Here is a 26,013-nt window from a genome sequence, read left to right on the forward strand (position 1 = left end):
GCAGAAGTCTTCGCAAGATCTAAGTGTGGGAGCTGAGTGGTGCACGGTTGATATGTAGCAAATCGGTGCAACTCTGCAGTTGGAGAGTTGTGGCTGTTGGCTCCAGAGTGACCGTCTCAGAACGTGTGGGACAAAATCAGACTTTGAACTGTTTGGATCTCTTTCCCTCCCACACCTGCTAAAGTCCAGGGATCTAGGTTGCCAGCCTCAGGAGTAGCAAAATTGAAAAAAATATATACCCAAATCTTAACGGTCAGCGAAATGAGTATTTTTCCCATCACATCCTGTTTTTGCTGCAGGAGCTGACGGTTAGGTTGTGGTACCAGCTGATGGATGAATGCTTGTTCCTTCGTGGTCACCTCATCCAGGTCTTCCAACTGGGGATTTTTTGGGAAAGGAAATAATTGCTTGAAGTGGTGATGTAGATAGCCTTGAAAAATCAGAACCCATACGAGTAAGCTTCACAAACGCGTGCCTTAGTGGGCTGAAAGTGACATTTAAATGTACATTGTTCTAAATATCGTAGCGGGCAGATCGCAGGCTGAGATGAGCTACTACGGTTTGGAGCGTGAGTTGGATTTCACAGAATTTGCATCCAGGGACAACACATCGCTTGGTCACGGAGGGAAACCTGGTGTCATATTGGCTGACTTTACAAACTTGCCAAACCCCGTGCACACGTTCATGTTGTGTAATAAATTAAAGACTCTCTGGACATGATTGCCTCGTCTTTGTGGTGAGCAAACCAGCGAATCATTACGTTTGGTTGGCAAAGGTCTGAAGGAAAAAAGAAGTTTCTTTAGTCAAGCTTCTGTTCATGGGATCCATGCGTGTTTTCTAAAGTGTCGGTATCAAGACGAGCCATATCGAAATTCCTTATTTGTGTTACTAACGATAACTTGTTGAAATGAACAGAGTTGTAAAACTCTAAGGTAAACATTCAAAGGCACTTAAGTTCCATTGACTTTCAAAGAGACTTGGGCTCCTTAGTGCCTAAATCACTCTTGAAAGCAAAGTTTAATCTCCTAGAGGTCTTAGATTGTTTTTTAAACCCTAAGCCAGTTGTTCCCTTAATATTGTTTATGCACTTCCTGGACATAGTTTGGGACCTGTGAAAGGAGCCTGGTCGGTTTCATATCCTGGTTCTTTTACAATAGCACAAGTCAGTTGTGCTTGAGGGAAAAAATCTGTTGGAGTATTTCTCCCTCCCCCTCCCCATCTGCACTTTCTGCTTTCGGGGCAGTAGAAGAACTGGAGTAGCTAGTGAAAGACTACTCCTGTGATGTTTCCAACCCAGACAAAGCAAGAAAGAACAACAGAGAAATAACTCTTCTGATGAGATTTCCAGCTCCCCACTCCCGCCTCCTCCCCCAAAAAAGTTTGGATAAAGTTCTGAGAATTTAACATATTTTCCATTATTCCTCCCCCAGCCACCTGACCTTTTGAGAATTGTGTGCCATTAAAAATCTGAATCAAGGCCATGTTCTGGGTATCCCGAAACCTCTGACTGCTAGAAGCTGGGACAGGACAACAGGGGATGGGTCACTCAGTAAATTGCCCTGTTCTGTTCACTCCCTCTGAAGCATCTGGTACCAGCCACTGTTGGAAGACAGGATAGGGGCTAGATGGACCATTGGTCTGACCCGCTGTGGGTGTTCTTATGTTTTTATATTGTAGCTACACTGTTTCCTTTTTTGCCAAGGCTACAGGCACAAAGAACTGATGTTTTCTCACTCTGGGGAGCAGCTTGGATGTAATGTGGCACTTTCCACATTAGTCCACAAGAAAATGATCAGCTGTGTACTGAGAGAACCAATCAGGATGGCTAGTGGCAGCGAACAGTTGAGAAACCACCTCTAAGGATTTCTCTGCTGAGACTAGCAGTTAAATTAGTGCCGGTTTGGTAGAGGGTTTTGTGCCCTGGACATTCTTCCCCTGGGAGCTGGGCAGAGACCCATCAAACTCAGTTCACGCAGGCAACTGAATAGCCCTACGATGGCAATTGCTTGCATTGCCCGCAACACACTCATAACATTTGCAGCTAAGTATTTAAGACATGGATATAATCAACTCTCATGCTCCAGGGCTTCAGTTTGTTGCCTGCTGGGATCAGGAAGGATTTCCCCTGACTTCCAGATATTGGCCAAGTGTATTCTGTGTGTGGAGTGGGGTGGGGTGGGGAGTGGGAGGTGTTTGCTTTCCCCAGACGCATCAGAGCCTGGCCACACAGGACAGGGTGTACTGGTGCTCCTGAGATGTTCCAGATGATATTCTTTCTAGATGCCTGGCTGGCATGCCTTGCTCCCAGGAGAAGGGTCATTCTGATCACGCAATTTGTGGTTAGGAAGGAATTGTTCCCCAGGTCCGATTGGTTGGAACCTTGGGATATTTTCAGTTTCCTCTACAGCCTGGGGCCTGGTTCCAATGCTGGGATCATCTGAGCATCTGGTGGGGCCTCAGCCACTGATAGCATCTCAGTTTCTCCTGAATTAATTTAACACCATTAATCTGGGTTTGAATAGGGACTGGGGGTGGCTGGCTCATTACAGAAGCATCTTTTCCTCTCCTGGAATTGACACCTCCTCCTCTATTATTGGGAGTGGACTACATCCACCCTGATTGAATTGGCCCTGTCAACACTGGTTCTCCACTTGCGAAGTAACTCCCTGCTCTCCATGTGTCAGTATATAATGCCTGCATCTGTTGTAACTTTCACTCTATGCATCCGAAGAAGTGAGGTTTTTACCCACAAAAGCTTACGCCCAAATAAATCTGTTAGTCTTTAAGGTGCCACCAGACTCCTTTCCCCAGGAAAGGGAAACACCTCAACTGCTAGCAGAGCACCTCACCCTCCCTGATTGAACTAACCTCGTTATCTCCACACTGATATATACCTGCCTCTGGAGATTTCCATTACTTGCATCTGAAGAAGTGAGGTTCTTACCCACGAAAGCTTATGCTCCCAGTACTTCTGTTAGTCTCAAAGGTGCCACAGGACCCTCTGTTGCTTTTTACAGATTCAGACTAACACGGCTACCCCTCTGATACCAGACTCCTTGTAGTTTCTCACAGATTAGTGTCCTAAAGACTGAAATGCTTTAGTCTAATTAAAGTCTTTGGGCTCAGTACAGGGGTAGCTAGGTGGTGTTGGTGACCTGTGATCTACAGGAGGTCAGACTAGATCTAACCTTCTCTTCTGGCCTTAATCTCTGTGAAACTCCTTGTGTTCCTCACCATTCCAGTCTAGACTGGAACCAGTTTTCTATAGGTGAAAGCTCTTTGTGCTGTTCCCAATCCCCGAGACATCCAATTCCCCTTATAAGAAGAAGCTGTTGAAGGGACAAGCTTTGATTACCGCTCGGTGCAGTTATCAGAAGGTGTTAAAGGCTCATTAAATAGGCCTCAGATGGGGCAGGGCTTCCTGAGCTGAGAATGGACGGGCCGTTTTAAGCAAATATAGGCACTGTACTGTAGCCGTATGTTGTATCTACTAATTCATCAGTGAGTTTCCTGGTCTGCCCTCATGCCCGCTGCTAAAAATAAAGACTCTCTAGATCAAAGGCAAATTGAGCTGATGATGTCCATGCCAGGGCAGTTCTTCCTCAGGATTTAGCGTCCTGCTAGGAGTGGTGATGGAGACACAACCCAAAAAGGAAGAGATGGAAGTGGACTAGGAACAGGTAAAAGTTCCTCTGAAGAGTGGGGTCAAGTATCAGGGGTAGCGGGGTTAGTCTGGATCTGTGAAAAGCAACGAAGAGTCCTGGGGCACCTTAGTCTTCAAGGTGCCCCAGGACTCTTGGTTGCTTTTTTCTGAAGAGTGGGAACATGTGACTGTTGCAGAACGTCACCCCATGCAGCTAAGATCTTCCCAAGACCGTTCGTGGGAGTGACTTCATCATGAGACAAGGTGGGTGAGGGAATATGTTTTCTTGGACCAACTTCTGTTGGTGAGAGAGACAAGCTTCGGAGCTCCGCAGAGCTGGGAAAGGTTCTCGGAGTGTCACAGCTACATACAAATATCCTGGGACCCACACGGCTACCACAACTCTGCATACAGCAATGACTTAGAGTGGCACTATTGGCGCCCACAGTTTCTATTGTAAAACCCGGTTTTCAGAGCTGTTCTGGGTTCGTACGGCGCCTAGCACAGGGCAGCCCTGGTCCTTACCTAGGGTGCTTAGGCGCTACGATAATACAAACAGCAGTGTCTGGATGGGGAAACTGAGGCAGGGAGATAAGCAACCATCGAGCCCCGCCTGCCCCACAAGGCCCGGCTGCCTCTACGGGCGGTGTCTCTGGATACAGCCGTGTGCAAGTGGAGCTGTGACTGACAGGAGTGTCGGCTCATCTCTTCTCTCTGCCGGCCAGGGGCTGCCCATTGCTCCCCGCCGCCCAGCCCATCCCCCCGCAGCTCTGGGAGAGCAATTAGGGGAAAACTTCTTGAAACCGTCATCAGCTCCTTTCCCCTCCATCTGAGCGCTTCTGCTCTGCCCAGCCACAAGGACTTTGGCTGATGGAGCTGGCGCCAGCAGGTTCCCAGCTGAGTTCAGAAGTCAAGAAGTTAGGCAGGTGGGGGGTGGGGGAGGAGTGGAAACCCGATCCCCTGCCGACCCGGCGGTGCAGGAAGGGGAGAGTTGGGATCAGGGCCCTTTCCCCCGAGAGGGGCCCACCAGGGGCCCTCAGAGCCGGTCTGCAGCAGGCTCCCCACAGACCCGGTTCCCGTTCGCTCTGCCGGGCCCGATGAGATCGATCTAATGCCCAGGCGGCCCCCGGGTTCCTCCTCCTGCTCGGCTCCAAATGGCGACAGAGGCGCTAGAAGGGGAATTCCCTAGACACCCGGCCCCTGCGAAGCGCGAGGGAGTCGGCGCATGGCTGGTGGGTGTGAGTGTGGTGCAGATTTCTGGTTGTGTGCACGTTGGTGCATGTTGCGCGCTCGTCTGCTTGCGGGAGGAAATCTGGAGACTTGTGCCCTGGGATTGGTGTGCACATTTGGGGGGGGGGGTATGTGGGGGAGTGTGAACATATGTAGTTGTGGGAATGTGTGTGTCATTTATCTGTTGTGAATACCTCTCTCTCTCTCTATATATATATATATATACACACATGCACTTATGCACACAGTGATTGTGTGTGTATATACACACACGGAGATGCACAGCAGATATTTAGATCTGTATCGTGCATCTGTTGTGCATCTCTCTGTGTGTATATGTGTGTGTGTGTGTGTGTGTGTGTGTGTGTAGACATACACACAGAGAGTATAGGTATATAAATAAAATATTTGTGTGTAGGGTTGTGGGAACGCGTGTGATGCATATTTATACCCGATCGTACTGAAAACCTAAGCAATGAACCAGGCAGCGAAAACAAAAATCTATTTTTGCGTTCTCCAAAATCTGCCCCGGTGCTGTGACCCGTTTCCGCTGGGGTTCAGTGGGGTGAGAGCTCCGAGTGCGCGTTTGGTTCCAGAGACGAGGTTATGAACATCCAACCTGTAACTGACTACCACGCACAACGCCCCCGAAAAAGAACGGGATGTGACATTTTTTTCACACCCCCGCCCTCTCCAGTTGTTTTTCTTCCGTTTGAAGGGCCGGATCGTTTCATGACAACTTTTTGCGGCCTGATCTTTTCAAGGAACGACGGGCGGGCGCTGCATTGCGGAAAGCGCTATCAATTGGTTCTGACACAGGACAAAACCAACAATGCAAATATTTAGTTAGCACTTAAGGGCCGATGAGGATCTCTCAGGACACTCGAGACGGCTTTTTGGACAGGGGCGCTCAATAACTGACTTTGATTTTGGGGGTGGGGGAATCCCTGCGGTTCCTGGGGTGGGGGGGGTGGACTGGGGAGAGAGGACATTTCAGAACAGATGATTCCTTCCCCAGCAGCAGCCATTCACTTAGCATCAGAGAAGCACTAACCCATCTGGTGAAGTCCTGATATTCTATAGCCTGGGGAGACACGGCTGGGGCGGTCACTTTGGGAGAGGGGGGCTCGCAGTGATTCTGCTGGGGTAGCAGTTTATGGTTACATAAACGAACGTTTAAAATAAGTCCTGTGCATTCATCCAAAATGAAGGCGGGAAATGCCTCCCTCCTAGTAACTTTGCAAGATAACAAATCAATCCCGGAGCCCGAATATACATGGCGACATAATTATAAAATGATCCACCTTGAAGAATAAACTCTCTGATTTTCATCTCAGGACCTAGCCGTTTGTCCGCCTCTCTGGCAAGAATTTTAAAATCCCGCCCATCTGCTTATCCATAATTTCAGAATCCACCTAATAATGATGGAAGGATTAATACTTCAATTCATAATAAATAACAATTATTTCCAGGCTGTCTATCATTTCAGAACAAATCTAACAAGTGAAGAATGCCATCCGTCTCAAAATCGAACGCTATTTTCAGAAGCCCTCGCAACAATTTAAGAATTCTATCTCTGATCTCAGAATCTACCTCTCCTGCGCCCATCACCCTGGCGCCTAAACTACGACTGAGGATCCTGAAGTGTTGTGCAAAAGACTTATTTACTTCTGATCATAATTGTCTCCGTATTGATTTAGTTGGGGAAGTGTAAAATCTCCATAGCTTTTTGCAACCGCTTGCAATTAATTTCTATTTTCATTTAGCTTCTTTTTTCTCTCCAACGATGGGAAAGCGAGATTTCCCACGGAAAGGTTTTGTTTCTATCCCCTGTAATAATGGCTCCCAGCGCCCATCTCTAAATAATCTTCAGGACCTACCAAGATAGCATTTCTTTTTAATTATTTACCTGTTAGTGAAAATGCTGCAGGTTTTTGCTAATGGTCTCTGTTCTGTGGCTTGACAAGCCTCTAACTCTAGGCAGCAGATCATTTCATTAAATTTTAATGTCGGTCAATTGCCCAGCATAAAAAATATTACAGACTGTGATCCCATCTAAAATATTAATACTTTAATGCTTGCTGTTAAATAAGCCAGTTCCCCAAGCGCCCCCAAATCAATTCTTCATAATGCACTCCTCATTTGGGCACAAGCTTAGAGACATTTTTCTTAGATTATTATTAACTTGTGTCAATTGCTCACCCAATTAGTGATCGCAGGAGAAAGGGGGCTTTGGAAAAAAAAACCCAAACTCCTCTCTCTTTACAGCCAGCGCGCAATATTGCAACAACTGAAGACTTTGAACTCTGTTGAGTTGGTGATTTGACTCCTAGCAGACATAATGCCCGTCTTTCCTGCGCTCTCCGAGCGGCCGGCTTTCATTTTGTTCCGTTCACAGCGGTTAGATGTCAAGGCGATGAATCCGGATTGATCCTATAGAGAGAAACAGATGCACGCGCACCTAGACCAGCAAAACCTCCCCGGTTTAACCTGGGCCGCTGAAAATCGCATCGGAAAAGATGTGTGTTTACATGGGGCAACCCAAAGCTGACTCGAAAACATCCCGAGAATGCGAAAACGCATTTAAAAATCAAAGGATATTTAATTTCCAAGCCGTGGTTGGAAAAAATGTCTACAGTTCCACGCCGATAATTTCCCAGTGATTTTTTTTCTAGCTTTAAAAATGAAAGTTTAGTATCAGCAGATGAACTGCATTCTGAGGAAATACAACAGTGTTTTTCAAAAAGTGGGGGAAACACATCGCGAATGGAAGATGAATGGATAGAAGAGAAAACGTTAAAACAATGCAAACAGCTAGTGACCAAGTTAGATTTGCAGGGCAAATTAGAAGACCCCCGAAATAATTGTATTCCCCGTACAACACACCAGCACACTCGCACGCACAAATCAACACAGAGACACACTTTCACACACAACGTGTCCGCCGCAACGCCAGTGTATTATCTGAAAAATCCCATGAAGAAAAAAAAAGGACATTTGCAGGGTTTTCATACACGGTATATATATATATTGTGTGAGTTTATGAATTAGCTTTTCACAGCTATTGATAAAACTCTTCGCCTATAGGTTTGCTACTTTAGAAGAGGAAAACTCTCTCCCATGGTAATGAATCGCTTGTTCTAATTTGAAATATGTAGCCCCTGGAAATGCCCTTGCTGGATCTGGTCAGTTTCAAGCACAGAAAGTTTGCTGGGAGGAACAATGGGTGGGGCGAGCTGGGTTCTGGGATCTCTGTCGTTGCTTTTCTGGCCGATCAACATTTTAAAAAAAAGCCCCATATGTTTCCCGGACAATTTACCCTCACGCGAGTCATTTTTAGCTGGTTGGTCTTTAAACGACACTCTCAGAATAGTTGGGAGAACTGGCTGGCGGTGTGGTTTTAGATTCATGCTCCATTTGTGTACACGTTGGCCTATGTCCCGTTCTGTATAATCCCAAAGGGTTTTTGAACGGGGTCCCTACAGTCCAGAGGGAAGCTCAGTTTTACCCCTAACGTTGTAAGTTGCGCTCCTGAGACGGTCTGATGAGCTCCCGGGAACCCTGGCGTGAGTTCTGCAATCGCATTTTCAGGCAGCGAGGCAGATTTCTAAAGTGAACCGTTTATTTTGGTGGCGAGCGAGAGGAAGGATTAGGCAATGTAGCGTAAACGTCTAAATTCGGCGAAGGCCGGAGCACATCTTGCAGCAACCTGGTTCTTTTTGCTCCGCTCCAAAAAGACTGGATTTGTTTCTTTCTACATTGATATATCTTAAAAAAAAAAACCCCAAACCACAGCTCTCTTCCTGACTTCAGTGAGGCTCCCTGCATTCAAATCAATCGCAGAGATGGGGCTCTGGCCAGTTAATCCGGTTTGAGTCCATCTGAACTCGAAACGCATCTGATTCCCCTCCACACGCTTGCTAGTTCAGACAGGCAGTATCTGGCGTGGCGCTGGTTAAACTGGGAACCGGACCTTTCGTCCCCCTATTAATTAGTGTCTAAAAGTCAAGGGGGCTAAAAGGTTCCTAAATATTGAGAAGGCTTCCCCGGGGAATAACCGGGACTAGAAGTGACGGGTGTCAAAGCAGGGCTGAGCAGTCAATGAAAACAGGGACTGGGAACCCCGGCTCCGCTGAAGTCTGTTGAGAACTCCCTTCTCCTGCAAGGGGTTGGGGGTTTCGCCCAGAATGAGGGTGGGATTGTTAAATGGATCCGGCCGGGGCCGACGCCAGATTCTCTCCTTCCTGACCTGACCCAGCTCGATGCTAATAGCAGGAAACAGGACAGGTGCGGGAAGAGGGAGCCGATTTGCTTTTCTACGCGGATTTCAGCCTGGTTTGTGCACTGGGACTCGCATGGTTTTAGCTAAACTCTCATGCTACGAAATGCCACGGTGCTTTGGCTTTTCCTTCGTGTTCCGGACGTTTATTTTCAACACTCCCCCTTCCTCCCCCCCCCAGCACTAGAGTCGATGGGTTTTTTTTAAAGTCAGTTTTTTCCCCTCCATCATGAAGGGGTGGGGGGAAATCACTGAAAACATTTTTGGTGGGGGGGGGGGGGAGGTATGGAAAGAAAACGTTAACCCCAATTTCAATCTCCACCATCCCACTGTCTCGGAGTGCGAGGGCAAACCCGAAGCGCCGCGCTAAATCAACTCGCCCGGGCTAACAGAACCTACGGGACTCACTCACACACCACCCGGCCTGCGCCTTGCACCCGAAGCGACCCAACACCCACCCTGCTCCAAGCAAAAAAGGCCTCGGAGAGAACAGACGGAGCTCGAATCTTGCCTCGAGTCCAGCAGCACCGGGTGAAATCTGGGGCCTCGGACTCAATGAATTCTAGGGCAAAACCCAGCCCCAAGGAGGGAAGCAGTTGGGTGTGATGGCAATCAATCCACACAGAGACTCAAAGATGCTTCCCTTCTTCTCGCCCAACCAGAGCATCTGATTATAGCTCTCCAGAGGGGCCAAAGCCTGCCGAAGCCAGTGGAAAAATTCCCATTGATCTCAATGGGCTTTGGGTCAGGTCCATGGAGCCGTGATCCAAGCCGGAGGTCACCAGGACCTGGCCAGCGGTGGCGAGGCCCCCCTCAGACATGGCCAGGGTTATGGGCTGCCAGAGCAGATTAAAAAAATAATCCCACGGAGATGCCAGTGGCAGCAGCCCTGATTGTAACACTTCCCACCCTGCTGATGGACATGCCGAGTCCACCCTTCCCCGGGACATCGTTAGAACTTGGGGTCGGGTTATGCCACCTCTGGGACAGAAAAGTCACTGTGCATACCCTCGGTATGGTTAGCACTCTCTTTACCTTCTTTTTCCTTCCCCCGGCTACTTGCCGGATCCCCAGGAGTCTCACTGTAGGGGGCCATTGGGAGAGAGAGAAAAATACCCGCAATACTCAAACAAAAACAAAACAAAAACCACTTCTAAAAAGGTTCTAAACAGTGTTTTCTGCAAATCAAGATGTGCGCACTCTAGGGGCAGGTCTCCCCCCCTCTTTTATGGGGTAACGCGGTGGTTTCGCCCTGCTGGTTTGGGCCATATTAAAGTTTGAAGCTGTCCCCGCCCCAGAATGCACAGGGCAGTGGGTCGGGCGCGATATTTTAGGGGGAATGCCACATCTGGACACAAAGGGGTGTGTGTCTTTGTATGGGAGGTTAGTTTGCAAGCGGTACAAATGGGGGCTATTTGAAAGACGCTCAGAGTTTTGATATCCGAGGGATTGTGGGCAGAGGGCTGGTGAAGAGACTATGAAGTCCGCCCCCCCCCAGGCAAGTTATTCCACGGATGATTGCAAGGTTGCAGGAATTAGGTCTATGAATATAATGCCCGCATGCATGGGGTCTCTCTCTCTCTCTCTCTCTCTCTCTCACACACACACACACACACACACACACACACACACACACACACACACACACACCAAGGTAATACTCCTATAGACTGCAATGGGATTAAGAGCAGGGCCCAGTAGTTCTGACTGCAAATAGTGTCCTCCCTACTCATCCGAGCGGAAGAGTATTTGGATGGGGTGTGCATTAGGGACAATGCATGTTTGTGCGTCAGGAACAATGCAGGTTTGTGCCTGTGCCATTAAGGGAAAGCATCTCAACGTCTGTAGTGAATTATACTTTACAAAAATCAATCCATCAGTCAGGCCCTACTGTCTCTGATGAATTGGCGGTAGCGCAGAACTGATGGGGGTAATTTTGTTCAGGTTCCTAACGCGGAGGACCGCTCCTGTCCCCTTTGGAAGCTGTCCTACCCGTGAGCTTCTCTCTGTTTGGGGAAAAAAAGTTGTGTTGGAGTTTGTGTTTCGGTGCAACGGTCCGCTGGGGTGTGTGTGAGGGACTAATTCTGTGTGGGCGAGAGACACAAGCATTGCACCCGAGGGTGCTGCGTGTAGTTTTACCTGGCTTTAGCTCAACAGGGTCTCACTTTGCGCGCGGGCCATTTCAACCCAATAGACATCCCGAGCCCAGGGGCGAGTCTGTAGCCGGGCTGATGAGATCTGCTGCCCGGAAAAGCAAACTCAACGTCCCTTGGCCAAGCGGGACCGTCACACGGACAAGACTCAACTCACAGCAACAACTGGCCCCGGGAGAAGCCAGGGTCTGAAAACCCCTCTCTCGAGCTGCGGGGATCCCAGCCGCTGGGAGGTGACAGCTGGTGAAGGGGCTCCAGGGTGGAGCCCTTCGAGTGCGGAGATCCCCGGCTTGGGACGCGCTCCGTGGGCCTACACGTCCAGTCCCATTACCATTACCCCCCGACGCAGCTCGCTGCCGATGAGCAGGCGCTGGGGTAGGAGGCAGATGGCCCGGGACTAGCCGTCTGCAGAGAGGCGCTTCGGAAAATGCAAAAAAGCGCCTGGGCCCCTTTCCTGGCTCATACGAAAGCCGGGGATTGTTGAGCTTGGCCAGCGAGCAGGTCGGGAGCAGCCTGGGGACAGAATGGCTTTAAAAATGCCCAGGGAACCGCTGGCGGACGCCTCTGGCTGGCTGCAGTGAGTTTAGCCCGCTGGAGCTGTCTCTGCGTGAGCTCCGGGGAGCAGCCTCGACCCAAACAGGGGACTCGCGTTGAACTACTTACACACGTGCTCCAGAACTCGCTCTCCCACCTCCCCGTGTGGCGGCACTTACAGTCTCTGTACAAGCAGCCTTCAAGCGACCCCCATAGTCAGCACAAGCCCAGTGGGGTTTAGCGGTGTCCCCCTCTTTGGGTTATTCGCAGAGGTTGGCACATATGACTGATGCACTCAAATCAAGGGAGCATTGGTTTGGGGTCCATCTTCATGTATCCAGTGGGATGAAATCTTTCTATTGCCCCTCACTCCGCAGGGTCCCAGCTGGGAGTCCCGGGGTAATGGTTAGGATGTAAATAATCGGATTGATCATTTAGTTACAGAAGGGAAAGGCGAGCCACTTCTACAGTAAATCCCGGGTGCCCGAGATAAACATTTTACATATAATATAAATTATTTTACGACACATGATAGTATATATATCCTCTGTACATCCGCTCTAATATTGTATTATGTATGTAGATTTCCAAGAACAAATCTATCTCCATACACACCCAGCATCTATCTATCTATCTATCCCCATCCACCCCCTCTATCTATCCATAGAATCATAGAACATCAGGGTTGAAAGGGACCTTAGGAGATCATCTAGTCCAACCCCCTGCTCAAAGCAGGACCGATCCCCAGACAGATTTTTATCCCAGTTCCCTAAATGGCCCCCTCAAGGATTGAACTCACAACCCTGGGTTTAGTAGACCAATGCTCAAACCACTGAGCTATCCCTCCCCCCATCCATCTAGCTATCTATCTCCTTTGTAAGTCTTCTGCCTAATATTTTGTTCTGTATTTAGATTTCTACAAACAACAGCAGATTTCTATATGAAAATCTAAACACCGAATACAATCCTGGAGCGCGGGTGTCTACAGGGACAGCGATCCAGGCACGAGATCGCGCCGTTTTACATATTTCTGCCCCCTCCGCTCCTCAGACTTTGGAAGAAGAAAGGAGCCCCCCGGCCCTTCTCGCCCAGCCATTGCAACTCCAGCGCCGTTTAAGCTTTTACCTTCTTGGTCTGGGCACGAGGTGCTTTGCACAATGGCAGCGAAATACCTGCGGCGGTTTCACGTGGTGGCGGAAAGGCCCGCGTGTCCGTGACCCTCTCCCAGGGCTGGGTGGGAGGGACGAGAACTACACCAGAGGGGGGGGGGGGGTCTGTGGATGCTTAGAGAAAACGTGAGCTAGTCGATTGCACAAAGAAACGGCCGGCAGTTGCAGGCTACCTCCTTTGCGCCTTAGCTGGGGTGACTTGACTTTATAAGGCTCTGGCTAGCCTGGGTTTTTTGGGCTCTGAACGAAACTCATTTTCTCCTCTCTCTCTCTCTCTCTCTCTCTCTTCCCTGACTGTCATTCACTCAGCTGCTCTCAGGATCCAGCCAATGGAGACCCAGGGCCTAGAAGCAGCAGGCCTTTTGGTAACATGATTGATGCCCTCGCCGCCGAGGCAGAGTCCCGACGCGCGCTCGCACTCACCCATTCTCTCCCAAATCTCCGCTCTCGCTTCTTTCCAGCCCGTCTTTTCCCCCCCACTTCCAGCCTCCTCGGAGGCTTTGGGGAGAAGCGAAGCGAAACCGGAGCGGCACGCGGTGTAAATCTCTTCCCTGAGCCGGCCCTGGCCTGGAGCAGGGGCCCCACCTTTTCTGTTGTGTAGGGGGATTAGGGGCGGCAGCATGGATCATATAGGGGCGCACCACCTCCACCAGAACCACGCCGAGCCCATCAGCTTTGGAATCGACCAGATCCTCAACAACCCGGACCAAGGCAGCTGCATGATCTCCGGCTCCCGGCTGCAAGACTCCTCCGACTACGGCTTGAGCTGCATCGTCAGCAGCGCCTACAACACCATGACGGGCAGCTACGGGGCGAACGGCGGCTCGGCCGGGGCTTACCCGGGCGCCTGCAGCATGGCTTCCCTGCCGGGCTCCTACAACGTCAACATGGGGGTGGCCATGAACGGGAACAGCCTGAGCTCGGCGGGGGGCGTGATCCGGGTGCCGGCGCACAGGCCGCTGGCTGGAGGGGGGCACCAGCCCCTCTCCACCGGGATGCCCACCGTGCCCTCGGTGAACACCATGAACAACCTCACGGGACTCACTTTCCCCTGGATGGAGAGCAACAGGCGATACACGAAAGACAGGTTCACAGGTGAGTCCCGTCCCGGCTCCCAGGCGCGCCGCAGCCCGGCTCGCCTACCTGTCTGCCCGCGCCTGTCCGGTCCCCACCACCGCTCTGCCTGGCCCACCTCTGGCAGGTCCCCTCCCCGCCGCGACCGACAGAGCTGTCCCCTGGCCTCCCTTCGCTGCCCTTTGCAAGCGGCCGGGATTGGCCGGGGGAATCCATTGATTCCGGGGTGGTCACCAAGACCCCGGCCCCGCTCTACAGGGTCCGGGCAATGGGCACAGCGAGGCAAAGCCCTACAGAGAATTAGTCCCGGGCCAGCCACTGAGGCAGGCAGTAATGAGGCCGAGGAGGAAAAAGAATTTTTTCACTTCAAGGTCCCAGAAGCAAAGACAAGGTTTTCATCTCGAGGCCAAAAGACCAAAACCATCAAGACACTTGATCAGGGCCTTGGTTAGACCAAGAGACTACCTACACTTGACCAGAGCTCGGCTAAAATCAAAAGATGGCCCGCAATCCGTGATCCCGGTGGTGAATCCGCCTGAACGGGATTATTTATTAATTACGGGGGGTTGTTTGGCTATTGGGTGCGAAGATAGCCAAGGGAGAGCGGGGTTTAGAAATGAATCAGTCATTAGTACAGATTGGATTTGACTAAGAGAGCAGTTAGGGTCTAATAATAACAGTAAATTAACAATGGAGGCGACATTTAATTCCTTTAAACTCGCCCCTAAAAGAGTTGCAAAAGTTTGTGCAGGCTCAGATGTTCAGGGGGGCTTGGTTCGGAAAAGAATGGTTTGTTTGTTTGTTTTTATCCGTAACTTCGCACGGAAGGAGAAGGCTACGCGCGGATTTGTTTTTAAATTGAGGGTTTAATGCAGGCACATAACTGCGGGAAGGATCGTTCATTTGTTGGCTCTAATAACAGGGAAGCACCGAGAGGAGGGAACTGGAGTTCTCTCATTTAATGATGTCGAGGCTCCAAAAGGAAGTTCACGTGTCTATGATTTTTAACAAGTTTTTGCCCTCGTTTTTCTTCAGTGAAGATTACGGGTCAATGTTCATTTCCTCGGCGAAACTGTGTTGTTGCAGTTCCCAAGCGAGGCTAATGCAGCATATAATAATGAACAGACAACGCGGCTTCCACCGGCAGGGCCGAGCAATAGATTTAAGGGCTGCTCCTTCGCTTCGCTTTCGGATTCAGTTGTTTACCCCCCAGACCCAAAGCGGTGTCTAGTGGGCGGCGGGAGGACTGTTCGGGTGTGAACCGGGCAGCGAATCCCCCGCCAAACTGAGTGTGTTGAAACGGCAGAGAAATTATAAAATGGGAACAATCCGTCCCCTTTAAAGCAGTCCCTGGTTAATTTATACTTTCCAGTGTGATCCGCTGGAGGGATTCTTTTTAAATCTAATTTTGATCTGATACCAATTTACTCCTATAATTAAAAATACAAACGAATGAAGTCTTTATCTACCTCCCAGGGGGAATAAGGCTTAATTTAATCATTGTTTCCAGAGCGCTTGGAGATCCTCGGATGACAGGCCATATTTGACCTTTAGTACTCTATTACACGGGCCAAACTCTCCTGGCCACAAGTGGAACTTTTTCCTGAGTGGGAACCGGGGGATATAATAAACTATAACTGCAAGAGGTGGCGAATTAGGCTGGTTAAAGACAGATGACTGCACCTAGAAATGCCCGTGGAGAAACGCTGTACACAAGGGCTTCCCAGAGACAAAATCCCTCCCGTAGTATTATTAGTTATTGTTACTGCTGAGTATTAAACTCAGCAATTCGATGAGTTTAAAGACGGAGAATGTCTAACTGCTAGAAAGGGGGGACAGATTATTCCATCGGGGGTGTACTGTACCGTTTGCACTGGAATAACTCTTTGCCATGTGCTTTGGCCACTAGATATTAACCCATGTCGCAGATCTATGAGTAGTAATGGGGCGGGGGGGGGGGAGTTAAATGCATGATAGATCCTAATTAGGCAACTAACACAAAAGGCCGTTTTGCCTTAAATTTACAGCAAATGTTCCCCTCTCATCCGAGTTTCCTCTGCGGTGTGGAAGGAAGGTACTGTTTAGCTTCAGGACCGTCTAGGTGCTCGAAAAGATTGAGGGGCCTGTATTTTTCCATTCCGTTCCAGCCTGGTTCTGTTTGTGCCGGAACAGGGAGCAGGGCGTGCGTTTCTCTGCGCTGTCTCGGAAAGGGACGGTCAAAACGGGAGCTTAGTTCTAATAGCGAGCGAGAGGGGTAAGAGGCCCTGCCGAGAAGTAGACGGAAATATAGGTAGACAGAAGACATTTTAGATCGCTCCAATAATAGTATTTTTCTAGCTTCTCTGTGGAATGGGCGATACCCTAGTACCTCGCTTCAGTGCAGGCCTAGAGGTGTTATTCCGCGACTAATAAAAACGGCTACAATTGAATAAACAGCAAAACTAATTCCAGGAGCCGTTTCTGCAGTGATGAGCCTCCCATCGAAATGATTTCGCTCCACTCCAGCGATTTCCGCGGCTGAATATAGTGAGAAAGGGGGGGGAGTAAACACGCGTTTGTGCTCCGTGGAAGTCGGTGCAGGATCGGATTGTAAACTTAATGTTACAGCAGGACGAGGTCGGATATTCATGTTTAAAGAGAATTCTGTGGGAGGGTCAGTCCTAATTCAGGGGAAATAGATGATCAGTTATGGCAGATACTTGATTAATTGGATTAAACAGCGCGACCAAAAGGATTTAACAAAACAAAACAAACAAACAAACAAACAGACAAAAAATCACCTTCATGTATACACCAAGGACTAAAGCAAATCTGAATTGTGGAAATCTGTCAATTTCAGAGAGATGATTCATTCCACAAAGAATCCCCCCCCCCATTCGCTTTCTTAACCCAGTAGCCCGTGTTTGTGTTGCTAATGCCATTAATCGGATTTGTCACATTCAGAGCAATCCAGGAACTTTCTCGCGGGGGGGGGGGGAGTTTTCCTCTTTACATGAAATAAACAAACGCACAGAGCTGTATTTGAAACACGCGTCTGACACCGACTTCTTCCCAAGGCAGCTCTCTGAGCGTCTGGACTGACCGAGTCAATCAAGTTCCCTAGTTTGAGAAACTGCCCACGCTCCCCGTCGCGATGACAGGCAAACCGTGCCCCTGAACTACCTCCGGCTGGGCACCCCTGGGTGCTGCAGCGAATTGATCACTGCTCACCCACCCCCCGCCCCGGTGGGGCCTTTCCCGGTCTGTTTGGGCTGTTCTAGCAACACCAGGCATCGTCCCACCGCGCATTACTAACCCCCCCCCAAAGTGAGAGCCGGGTGTGCCGTGGTAGGGTTCTGGGCTGTGGGAGGTTTGTGTCTGATCAGGCCCTGGCAGAGAGGGTGTTTATTGCTGGGGAAGGTTAGGCGGGGGGGGGGGGTGTGTGCTTTGCAGCATGCTATTAGCAGCTTTAGCTCAGGGCAGCATGGGCCCTGGTTAACCCCCCCCCCCCCGCACCCCAGGCCAGGCTCTGCCCACTGACCTCACCTTCTCTCTCTGTGTCTGTCTTTGCTATGGCTTGTGGACCCCTCCTGATATTATGCTGCTTGCTTCTTTGCCCCCCTCACTCCCACCCCTCGCCCCGTCTCCCACCCCAGTGGCCCTCTCACCCTTCACTGTAACACGCCGTATAGGTCACCCCTACCAGAACCGGACGCCGCCCAAGAAAAAGAAACCCCGGACGTCTTTCACCCGGCTGCAGATCTGCGAGCTGGAGAAGCGGTTTCACCGGCAGAAGTACCTGGCCTCGGCCGAGCGGGCCGCCCTGGCCAAGGCCCTCAAGATGACAGATGCCCAGGTGAAGACCTGGTTCCAGAACAGGAGGACAAAATGGAGGTGAGAAGCAAAACCCTCCTCTGGGTGTGTGTGTGTGTGTGCGCGCGCTCTTTGTCTGATGGGGGGTATTTGGTCGGGTGTGTGATTGTGTCTATTGTCTTTGCCCAGTGTCTGGGGTTTGCTTCCTTTAGGACGTGCCTCTCTGTGCATTGTCTGGTGCGCGTTGTGTTATTGCGCGTCTGTGTGGTTATTACCACGCAGGCACCGCTCGGGGCTATGCCCCGGGTGTTGATCTGTGTGTGTGTGTGACTGAGGTTTGCCCCCTCGGGGTGTGGGGTTGGGTCTCTCCTCGCAGGCCGCTGCCCTTTAAATGGTTTCAGAATCGGAGCTTTTGTCCCGTTGGAGGAAACTCCCAGGCCCGTTTGAATGTGAAAATACTCCGAGCCTGCGGTTCTGGGCACTAGGACCGGCTGCATTGCACAGGGGACACCGCTGTGTTCAGCAAAGCCGGAGGCTTAGCCAGAGAGAGGGAGTTTTGTGGTCGCCCGAGGCATTGGTTCGGTTGAAATGAGCGCTGATGGGAGGGACACACACACGGAGATGTCCGTTCAAACCCCACAGCCCGAGAGAGGTGTCTACCCTTGGGTGAGCTGGTCAGCGCTGATCACTCCGGATCAGTGACCTGGCCACGTGCTGTAGCAGAAGTGAAGTGGAGTGGACATGCAGGACACAGAACGGGTGACTCCGTTGGGATCCGGACAAGTGGAGAAACTTGGATCAGGAAGATTTCAGAGGGGCAGCCGCGTTAGTCTGTATCAACAAAAACAACCAGGAGACCTCGTGGCACCTTAGAGACTAACACATTTGTTTGGGCATAAGCTTAAATTTGATTGTCTCTAAGTATCAGGGGGTAGCCTTGTTAGTCTGTATCTACAAAAGATGCATCCCAAGAAGTGAGGTTTTTACCCACGAAAGCTTATGCCCAAATAAATCTGTTAGTCTTTAAGGTGCCACCAGACTCCTTGTTGTTATTGTCTCTAAGGTGCCACAAGGACTCCTTGTTGATTTTGGTTCAGGGAGGTGTTTCCGACACCAGTTTTCTCTCTCTCTTTGGAGGGATCCTTTGGGTTTAGTGCTTTAAAAAGTACATATGGTATTAAACGCAGGAGACGGGTGTCCCCAAACACCAGCAGTTCTGTCCATCTGACCTGTGAGAAAAATAGGCCCCCTTCATATATATATTCATGGCCTACCAACAATCAATGCAACTGTTTGGGAGTGGATTTCTGATCGACTCTCTCTACTCCCCCCAGAGCTAAGGCAATTTATATCAGCTAATGATCTTCCCCCGAGTCTGTCTCGAGGTAACCCGTCTCTTCCAACTGGCTTAAAACTGCCCTGGTAGTTTCATACAGGGAACAATACGGGCCAATAATAATGGAAAACCATTTCCGGAGGAGAAAAACCCGAATAAAATGATGTTTCATTTTAAAAAAACGAGGCTACCCAATGGGGAGGCAATTTTTACTGTGAACAGGCATCTTTGGGGTGTATTTGGGGGAGTTGTAAACACTGCGGAGGAGACGGAAATGTCTAGCATGTCATTTTGACTCTATGGCCTTTGAGGGTGTTTGTTCGGTTTTATTTTTTCTGTTATGACTATGTGTACAGATCGAAACGCGCCTGTGTGTACCTACATGTCTATGGGATTGTAAATGTAGCGTTCTCCGAATTAATTCGGCTCGCGTAGGGGGGCGTAAGGAGAAAAACTCTTGTCCGGGGCCACGTGGCAATAGAATAGAATTGTCTCCCGTCAGGGACTCTTTCCAGAGTGTCTAAAGGGAGTGGATGTTGCCAGAAGCCATTCCCCATGTGTCATGAGGGTATGAATTGAGCTATTCATTTTCACACCAGCCACCAGAACATTTCGATTAGTAATAAGGGATTGTGGATTTCAGTACCGTGCCCTAAAAAGACAGCAATATGAGTTGGTGTTTATTTGAAAAGCCCCAGCAGTCCTGGAAGTGCTGGGGAGATGAACTGGGGGTAGATTTGGAAGTCTTTGAAGGGACTGGATATGCTAAAAGCGAGGGGGGCTAACTTCGAACAAATCCCATTGGGGTTTTGTAGTTACACAAAGGCCATTTAAGAAATGAAACCCGTCTTGTTTTCTTTACTTACCTTCCAACGTACAGGACCAGCCAAGAAAGGGTGTGACAATAACCATTGTTAAAAAGGAAGTTTTTACAGAGAATGGTTTGAAATCTCTAATGTGGAGCTCTGAAGTATTGTTGACTTGATTTTTAAAGGACTAAAGGGTTACATCCTCAAGTCCTCCGCAAAACAAAATACCGTCTGCTTCGGTTTTTTAAAAATCATCTTGTATATATTGGACAACGCTATTTATAATCCAGAAGCGATCAGCTCTTAGAATAGGTTGATCTCAATTTGCTTTTAAAAATCCTTCATGCACAGTAACGCTACGCGGTTAAAAATCAATTTTCCCTTCCTTGCTATAAGTCAGATTTCTGCTAGCATTAATGGGGAAAATGCCACAGACAGATAGAGGTGAGTTGTCGGGTAAAAAGAGACAAATCTAGGAGATTAGATATAATGTTTAGCGCGAGAATTGTACACAACCGCGTTTGCTAGGATGTGCGGAAAGGAATTGGAAGACAGATGTTTCAATAAATACACGAGGTTTAATGAAAGCGCATCGCGTATGAAATAACTCCTCCTGTGTTCCGAGCTCCAGGAGTCTAAAGTCAATTATTGTATGTTGTCAACTCCGGGAGTTCGGATTGGAATTGGTAGCGGATGGAATAGCTTTCAATCTCTCTTACCCAACCATGCCGCTGGAGAGTGGTGTATTCACTGCACAACTGCCAGGGAATAGTTTTGGCGGCCCCAGAAGGGAAACGGAAAAGACGTGAATGATAAAAAAAAGTTAAATATAGACTCACATTCTCTGATCCTATGAAGCAAACAAGATATATATAAACCACAAGTCACCAGGGCGCTAGCGCTCTGATGTAACAGCCAGTCTACAAGTTCTGCAATGGGAAGTTATTGAATAGGAGTGGGAATCCGAAAGGGGACAATCGCCGGAGTTGTCTGTACCCGGACAGTTGTTGCAAACATCATGTAATTGCCTTAATTCTAACCCCAGAGCCTCCTGCTGGGGACAGTGAAGCGAGCTGAAGTCAGGGCCAGTCCTTGGGCGGTGGGGTCTGGCAGGGGCTGTTACTGTAGGGGAATGAGATCGATACGGGGTCGAAAGGACGTTTCCAAAGGGCAGCAACGGTGCGATTTGCCAGCGCGTCCCGTAACAGGGAACAAATCCCTGTCACCGAGTCCCGTTCGGTCACGTTCAACCCTGAGCCATTGCAATCAATGGGGAACGCGCTCGGTGAGTAGAAGGGGAGCTGGATCGGGGCCTACAGTGATATAGGGTCCGATCTTTAAAGCCTCACACGGGTAAAAATCCCATATGATCGGTCCCGTGTCCTTTAGGGCGATCCTGCTCGCCCTGAAAATCTCCCATCGGAGCAGGGTAGGGCAGGGCCCCTGGCTAGACACTTCATATTCCTGCTGGGGGGAGGTCTTCCATAATTTACATATTTGCAATTAAGGCAATGGGCTGTAGTAAATGATTATTACTAATATGTTGTCCTTCCGTTGCAATATTTAAATAAATTGCCTGGATCCTGGTGTTTTTACACCGTGCGGTATTTATTTCTCTCTGGGTTTGAAAAATGTTTTTTTTTTTTTTTGCTGAGAACTGTGTTAACTGAGAATAATGTCCCAGTGTGAAATTAATAATCTGTTACCACTAATTATAAAGGCGGCTGCGTTACATTTCTCGATGAAGTCAAAACAGTATTAAATATGCATCAAGAGTAAATTTGCTGTGGAAGGAAAACTCGTATATTATTTATGCAATTCTTTCCTTGCCTCTTATTCAGAAACTAATTGGCTGCATACGTTGAATTTTGTCCTGTTTTAACACGGCAGGTATTGGTGGTGGTGGTGGTTTTGAAGTCGGAGAAGAAGGTTACAGGGCTGTCTCGGATCCCATGAAGCTATGACCTGACAGTTGTCAAGAAATTAGTGCCAGCCAAACTTATTTTACACCGTGTCTTTAATAAAAACCGGGCCTCAGAACTGCTTTTCCCGAATGAAATAACACATTGACTCAGCTACATGATAAATAATGCCGGATGAATTAAGCAGCGTGGGTCAGGGAGGAAAGAGAGGAGATCAGATAAAAAATGTATATTTCACGCTCTTTGTAGATGTGAAATATACATGCAGTGACTCTTGTCAATAACATTCCACTCAGTATTTGAGCTGAGAAACTGCTTGGAGTCCCTGAACTTTCTACTGCCGGCAGGACTCCAATTTCCCACAGATAACCCAGCAACTTAGTTTTTTTCCAGCTCTAATGGGTTATGAACTGAAACCTTTCCGGGGATCAATAGCAAAAGAAAACCCAAACAAACAGGAGTTTCATTATACATTGATTTTAAAACAATGCCTTACAAAGTGTGACGGCTCAGTACAGAGCCAGAAAAAATGACAGATAAGGCCACAAATCTGGTAATTACCACCAGCGAAGCAGAGAGGGAAGGAATTTTTCTTGGCTGATTTTCGACACAGGGTGGATAGGCAGACGAAATGCCTCTGCTTTTCATACCCGGATAGCCCCTAAAGGGAGCCATTCTGGACCTCATATGGAAAACACAAAAGGCCTAATATACCAGGAAAACTTAAGCTGGGTGGTGCATGTTTTCCCAGGGCCTTTGATTCATTCATATATATATATAGTCCTTTCCACGCCGGATACTCCAAAGGGGGGAGACAGTGCCATGGAACCAAGCGGCACAATGGGGTGAGGACCAACTAGTCCTGGTTTCCATTTGACTCAGTGAACTTCCAGCTGTCCTGCTTGATTTTCTCTGTCTGGCTAGCCCTGGGGGGAACATAGTGAAAAGTAACCGGAAGGATAGTGAGTTGAGCCCATCCACAGACACTGTAACCTGAGATCCACAGTAGGCCACATGGTTTCCAGGAGAGATCAGACCAACCCTGGTGTTCCACTCTCTGCAGTGTATACAACCCGAGAGATGGAACAGAACTTTCTGCGTGGTTCTATCCTGAGATCCTCACCTGCTGAAGTGAATGGGGTTTTGCCTGAGAAAGGAAAGGAGCTCAGGTTTTGGCCAAAGTTATTTCAAGGGGCCTGACTGGGCACCCAGGCAAGGGGCCGTGTGTGTGTGCGTGCTGGGGGGAGTGCTGTGCTAAAAGGGATCTTCCCGGAGACCAAAGGAATTGGTCACTTCGCTCAAAGCTGTTGCCAATGCAGCCCAGACACTGGGCGAGTGAAGGAAGTCGGCTTTTCCTTGGGACCTCTCGGGAATAATTTCCCAAGGTCCCTGGCTGCAGTCATTTGCAGTAGGCTGGGCACAGTCCCGGAGAGCTAGGAACAATCCTGCATTGGCCAGGGGGATGGGTTGGGGGGAGGGGTAGATTTAACTTAATTAGGTCTCTTCCACCTCGGTCTTCTCTGCTCCTATGGACAGTTCATAGCTTCCTTGATCAGAACATGTCCTGCACCCATGGCCACAAAGGAAGCTTTGGATTTTGCTTGGTGCTTCCCTTTTCTTAAGGAGGGTAATGGAAAGACAGTGTGGTCCAGTGGCTAGTGCCCTGGGCTGGGATTTAGGAGACATGCATATTATTCTCTGCTTTGTGGCCTTCCACGAGTCTCTCACTGTATGTCTGTACAGCGCCCGGCACGGTGAGGCCTTGACCATGGCAAGGCAGCTCTACCATGATATAAATCATTCCTGATTATTGTTTTCTCCCAGGCGACAAACTGCAGAGGAGAGGGAGGCCGAGAGACAGCAAGCCAACCGTATCCTCATGCAGCTCCAGCAGGAGGCCTTCCAGAAAAGCATCAATCAGCCCCTCCAGGCAGACCCCATCTGTGTCCACAACTCTTCCCTCTTCGCCCTCCAGAACCTCCAGCCTTGGTCCGATGACTCGTCCAAGATCACCAGCGTCACCTCCGTCGCCTCTGCTTGTGAATAGAGCCCACGACCCAGTGGTCCCCCCCGCACACACACTGCGTTACGAGCCACCCAAGCGAAGTATCCTTCTTCCCCACAGGAAACTACCCCCACACGCTGTCACCCAAGAGCCCCACACTTCCAATGTGCTGAGTCAGCAAATATCCTGTTGGCGGGAAGAAGGGGAGGGGGGAAAAAAAAAAAAGAAGCTTCCAATCACCTGCTGGATTATTCAGATAAAAGAGACATTTCCCTTTCTGTCTTTCGAAAGTCTCCATTACCGGACAATGAACAATGAGGAGCTCCCTTAATTATTCCCAGAAAATAAAAATATGTTAGCCCCATGGCATCCTTTCAGAATCCATGGAGGAAATCTTCCCTGGATTCTGTCTACAGCCAGTGCAGGCCTTTGGTTTCTTCGTATACATTTTTTAGACTGGTCATTTAAAATTAAATAGTTCTCCCTTCCTTGGAATGGAGCTTTGACGTTTCTTTAACAAACCCCCTCACCGCCGCCTGGGTCATTGGTGGAAAAGAAAAGCACAGACTGGATTCAACAAATGGACAACACAGCCCAGCTTTATTCTTTCGCCTGGTGATTTCCACTTGCAGAGGAAGTGAACTCCTTGGATTTCACCTAGGAATGTCTCTTCCTCCTTTTAATTATTATATTTTTCCAGTGGGGGAATAAGAGAGGAAACTGACAGACCTTTCAAGATAGTAAACACCATATTGCAAATAATTGTATGAAGATTCCAAACTGTTTCCCTGGATACCACAGACTCTGCGTTGATCAACTTATATTTTAATAACTCTTGAGACATCTGTGGCATTCTGCAGAGACAATGCAGTTTCATTCAGTGGATTATTTCGGTATGATTTACAAATGTTGTTCAATATTTTCTTTTACTTTTTTTGCTCTAGAAGTCAACTTACGTTGGGGGGAAAATCTTTCACTTTCAACTGTTTAACTCATTTCTTTAATTGTATTGAGGGAAGGAGACATGCTTAAGTCAAGCACTTCTTATAGCAAACTCCAAGAATATATATATAGATATATATACACAGTATATATTTTTCAGTTACTTATAATCTAAAACAGCACTGCCAATTTAAGCAGCTGGTACAAACAATCAATCAAAACTATTTTCAGTGAGTTTTTTAAAGGCATTCATCTGTTTGTTTGTTTGTTTTAAGTTATGCACTTCTAAGGTGTTTCATGTGTATTCATTTTATAAAGTGCTTGTGTAATTTATGTGGATACAAAAGAATAATAATAATAATAAAAGAGGGTCCAGGATACTGGACAAATCAGCTAAGGCTCTTGTTTTTGTACTCAGTTCCAAGAGGGACTATTACACCAGACGTCGCATAGCAACTGCCTTCAAAATTAAGGTTGAGGTATAAATGGAATTAATTTTCCCTTTCCATTTATGTAGCGTCTTCTTGGCTTCAGCACCTAGAGGGGTATGTAATACATTTTACCCCAAATCCTGCAAACATTTTTAGGTATAAAACCAGCAAAGCACTTAGCAGCTGCTTAACTTTAAGCACTTCTTTGGGACTGCTGATGTGCTTAAATTAAGCAGATGCTAAGGACTTTAGTTTGGAGAAGAGATGACCGAGAGGGGATATAACAGTTTTCAAGTACATAAAAGGTTGTGACAAGGAGGAAGGAGAAAAATTGTTCTTCTTAACAGCTGAGGATAGGACAAGAAGCAATGGGCTTAAATTCCAGCAAGGGAGGTCTAGGTTGGACATTAGGAAAAACTTCCTAACTGTCGGGGTGGTTAAGCACTGGAATAAATTGCCTAGGGAGGTTGTGGAATCTCCATCATTGGAGATTTTTAAGAGCAGGTTAGACAAACCCCTGTCAGGGATGGTCTAGATAATACTTAGTCCTGCCATGAGTGCAGGGGACTGGACTAGATGACCTCTCGAGGTCCCTTCCAGGCCTATGATTCTATGACTTTGCAGAATCGGAATGGGATTACTTGTATGCTTAAAATTAAGCCCATCTTTAAGTGCTTTGGCCATTCTATAGATA

At 48.6% G+C, this 26,013-nt stretch overlaps 1 protein-coding gene across 2 annotated transcripts; it reads left to right on the plus strand.

The window, feature by feature from the left end:
- The first annotated feature begins 13,172 nt into the window (after positions 1 to 13,172).
- TLX1 (T cell leukemia homeobox 1) lies at positions 13,173 to 25,280 on the plus strand. 2 transcript variants are annotated; one of them, XM_024100486.3, is made up of 3 exons: positions 13,173 to 14,103; positions 17,718 to 17,955; positions 23,766 to 25,280. In XM_024100486.3, exons 1-3 carry the CDS (start codon positions 13,629 to 13,631, stop codon positions 23,986 to 23,988), a joined length of 936 nt encoding a protein of 311 aa, XP_023956254.1. In that variant the 5' UTR covers positions 13,173 to 13,628; the 3' UTR covers positions 23,989 to 25,280. The 2 variants fall into 2 exon arrangements, with proteins under 2 accessions (XP_023956254.1, XP_005303526.1); XM_005303469.4 differs by having other exon boundaries at positions 17,754 to 17,955.
- Positions 25,281 to 26,013: the final 733 nt, after the last annotated feature.

The sequence above is a fragment of the Chrysemys picta genome, chromosome 7 (genome assembly GCF_011386835.1).
Source record: "Chrysemys picta bellii isolate R12L10 chromosome 7, ASM1138683v2, whole genome shotgun sequence".
Taxonomy (NCBI): Eukaryota; Metazoa; Chordata; order Testudines; family Emydidae; genus Chrysemys; species Chrysemys picta.

Excerpts from the sequence above, each read along its gene's own strand:
- TLX1 (XM_024100486.3), top strand. The coding sequence starts at position 13,629 with ATGGATCATATAGGGGCGCACCACCTCCACCAGAACCACGCCGAGCCC. Across the intron at positions 14,104-17,717 it reads CACGAAAGACAGGTTCACAG|TGGCCCTCTCACCCTTCACT; the intron begins GTGAGTCCCGTC and ends CTCCCACCCCAG. Across the intron at positions 17,956-23,765 it reads AACAGGAGGACAAAATGGAG|GCGACAAACTGCAGAGGAGA; the intron begins GTGAGAAGCAAA and ends GTTTTCTCCCAG.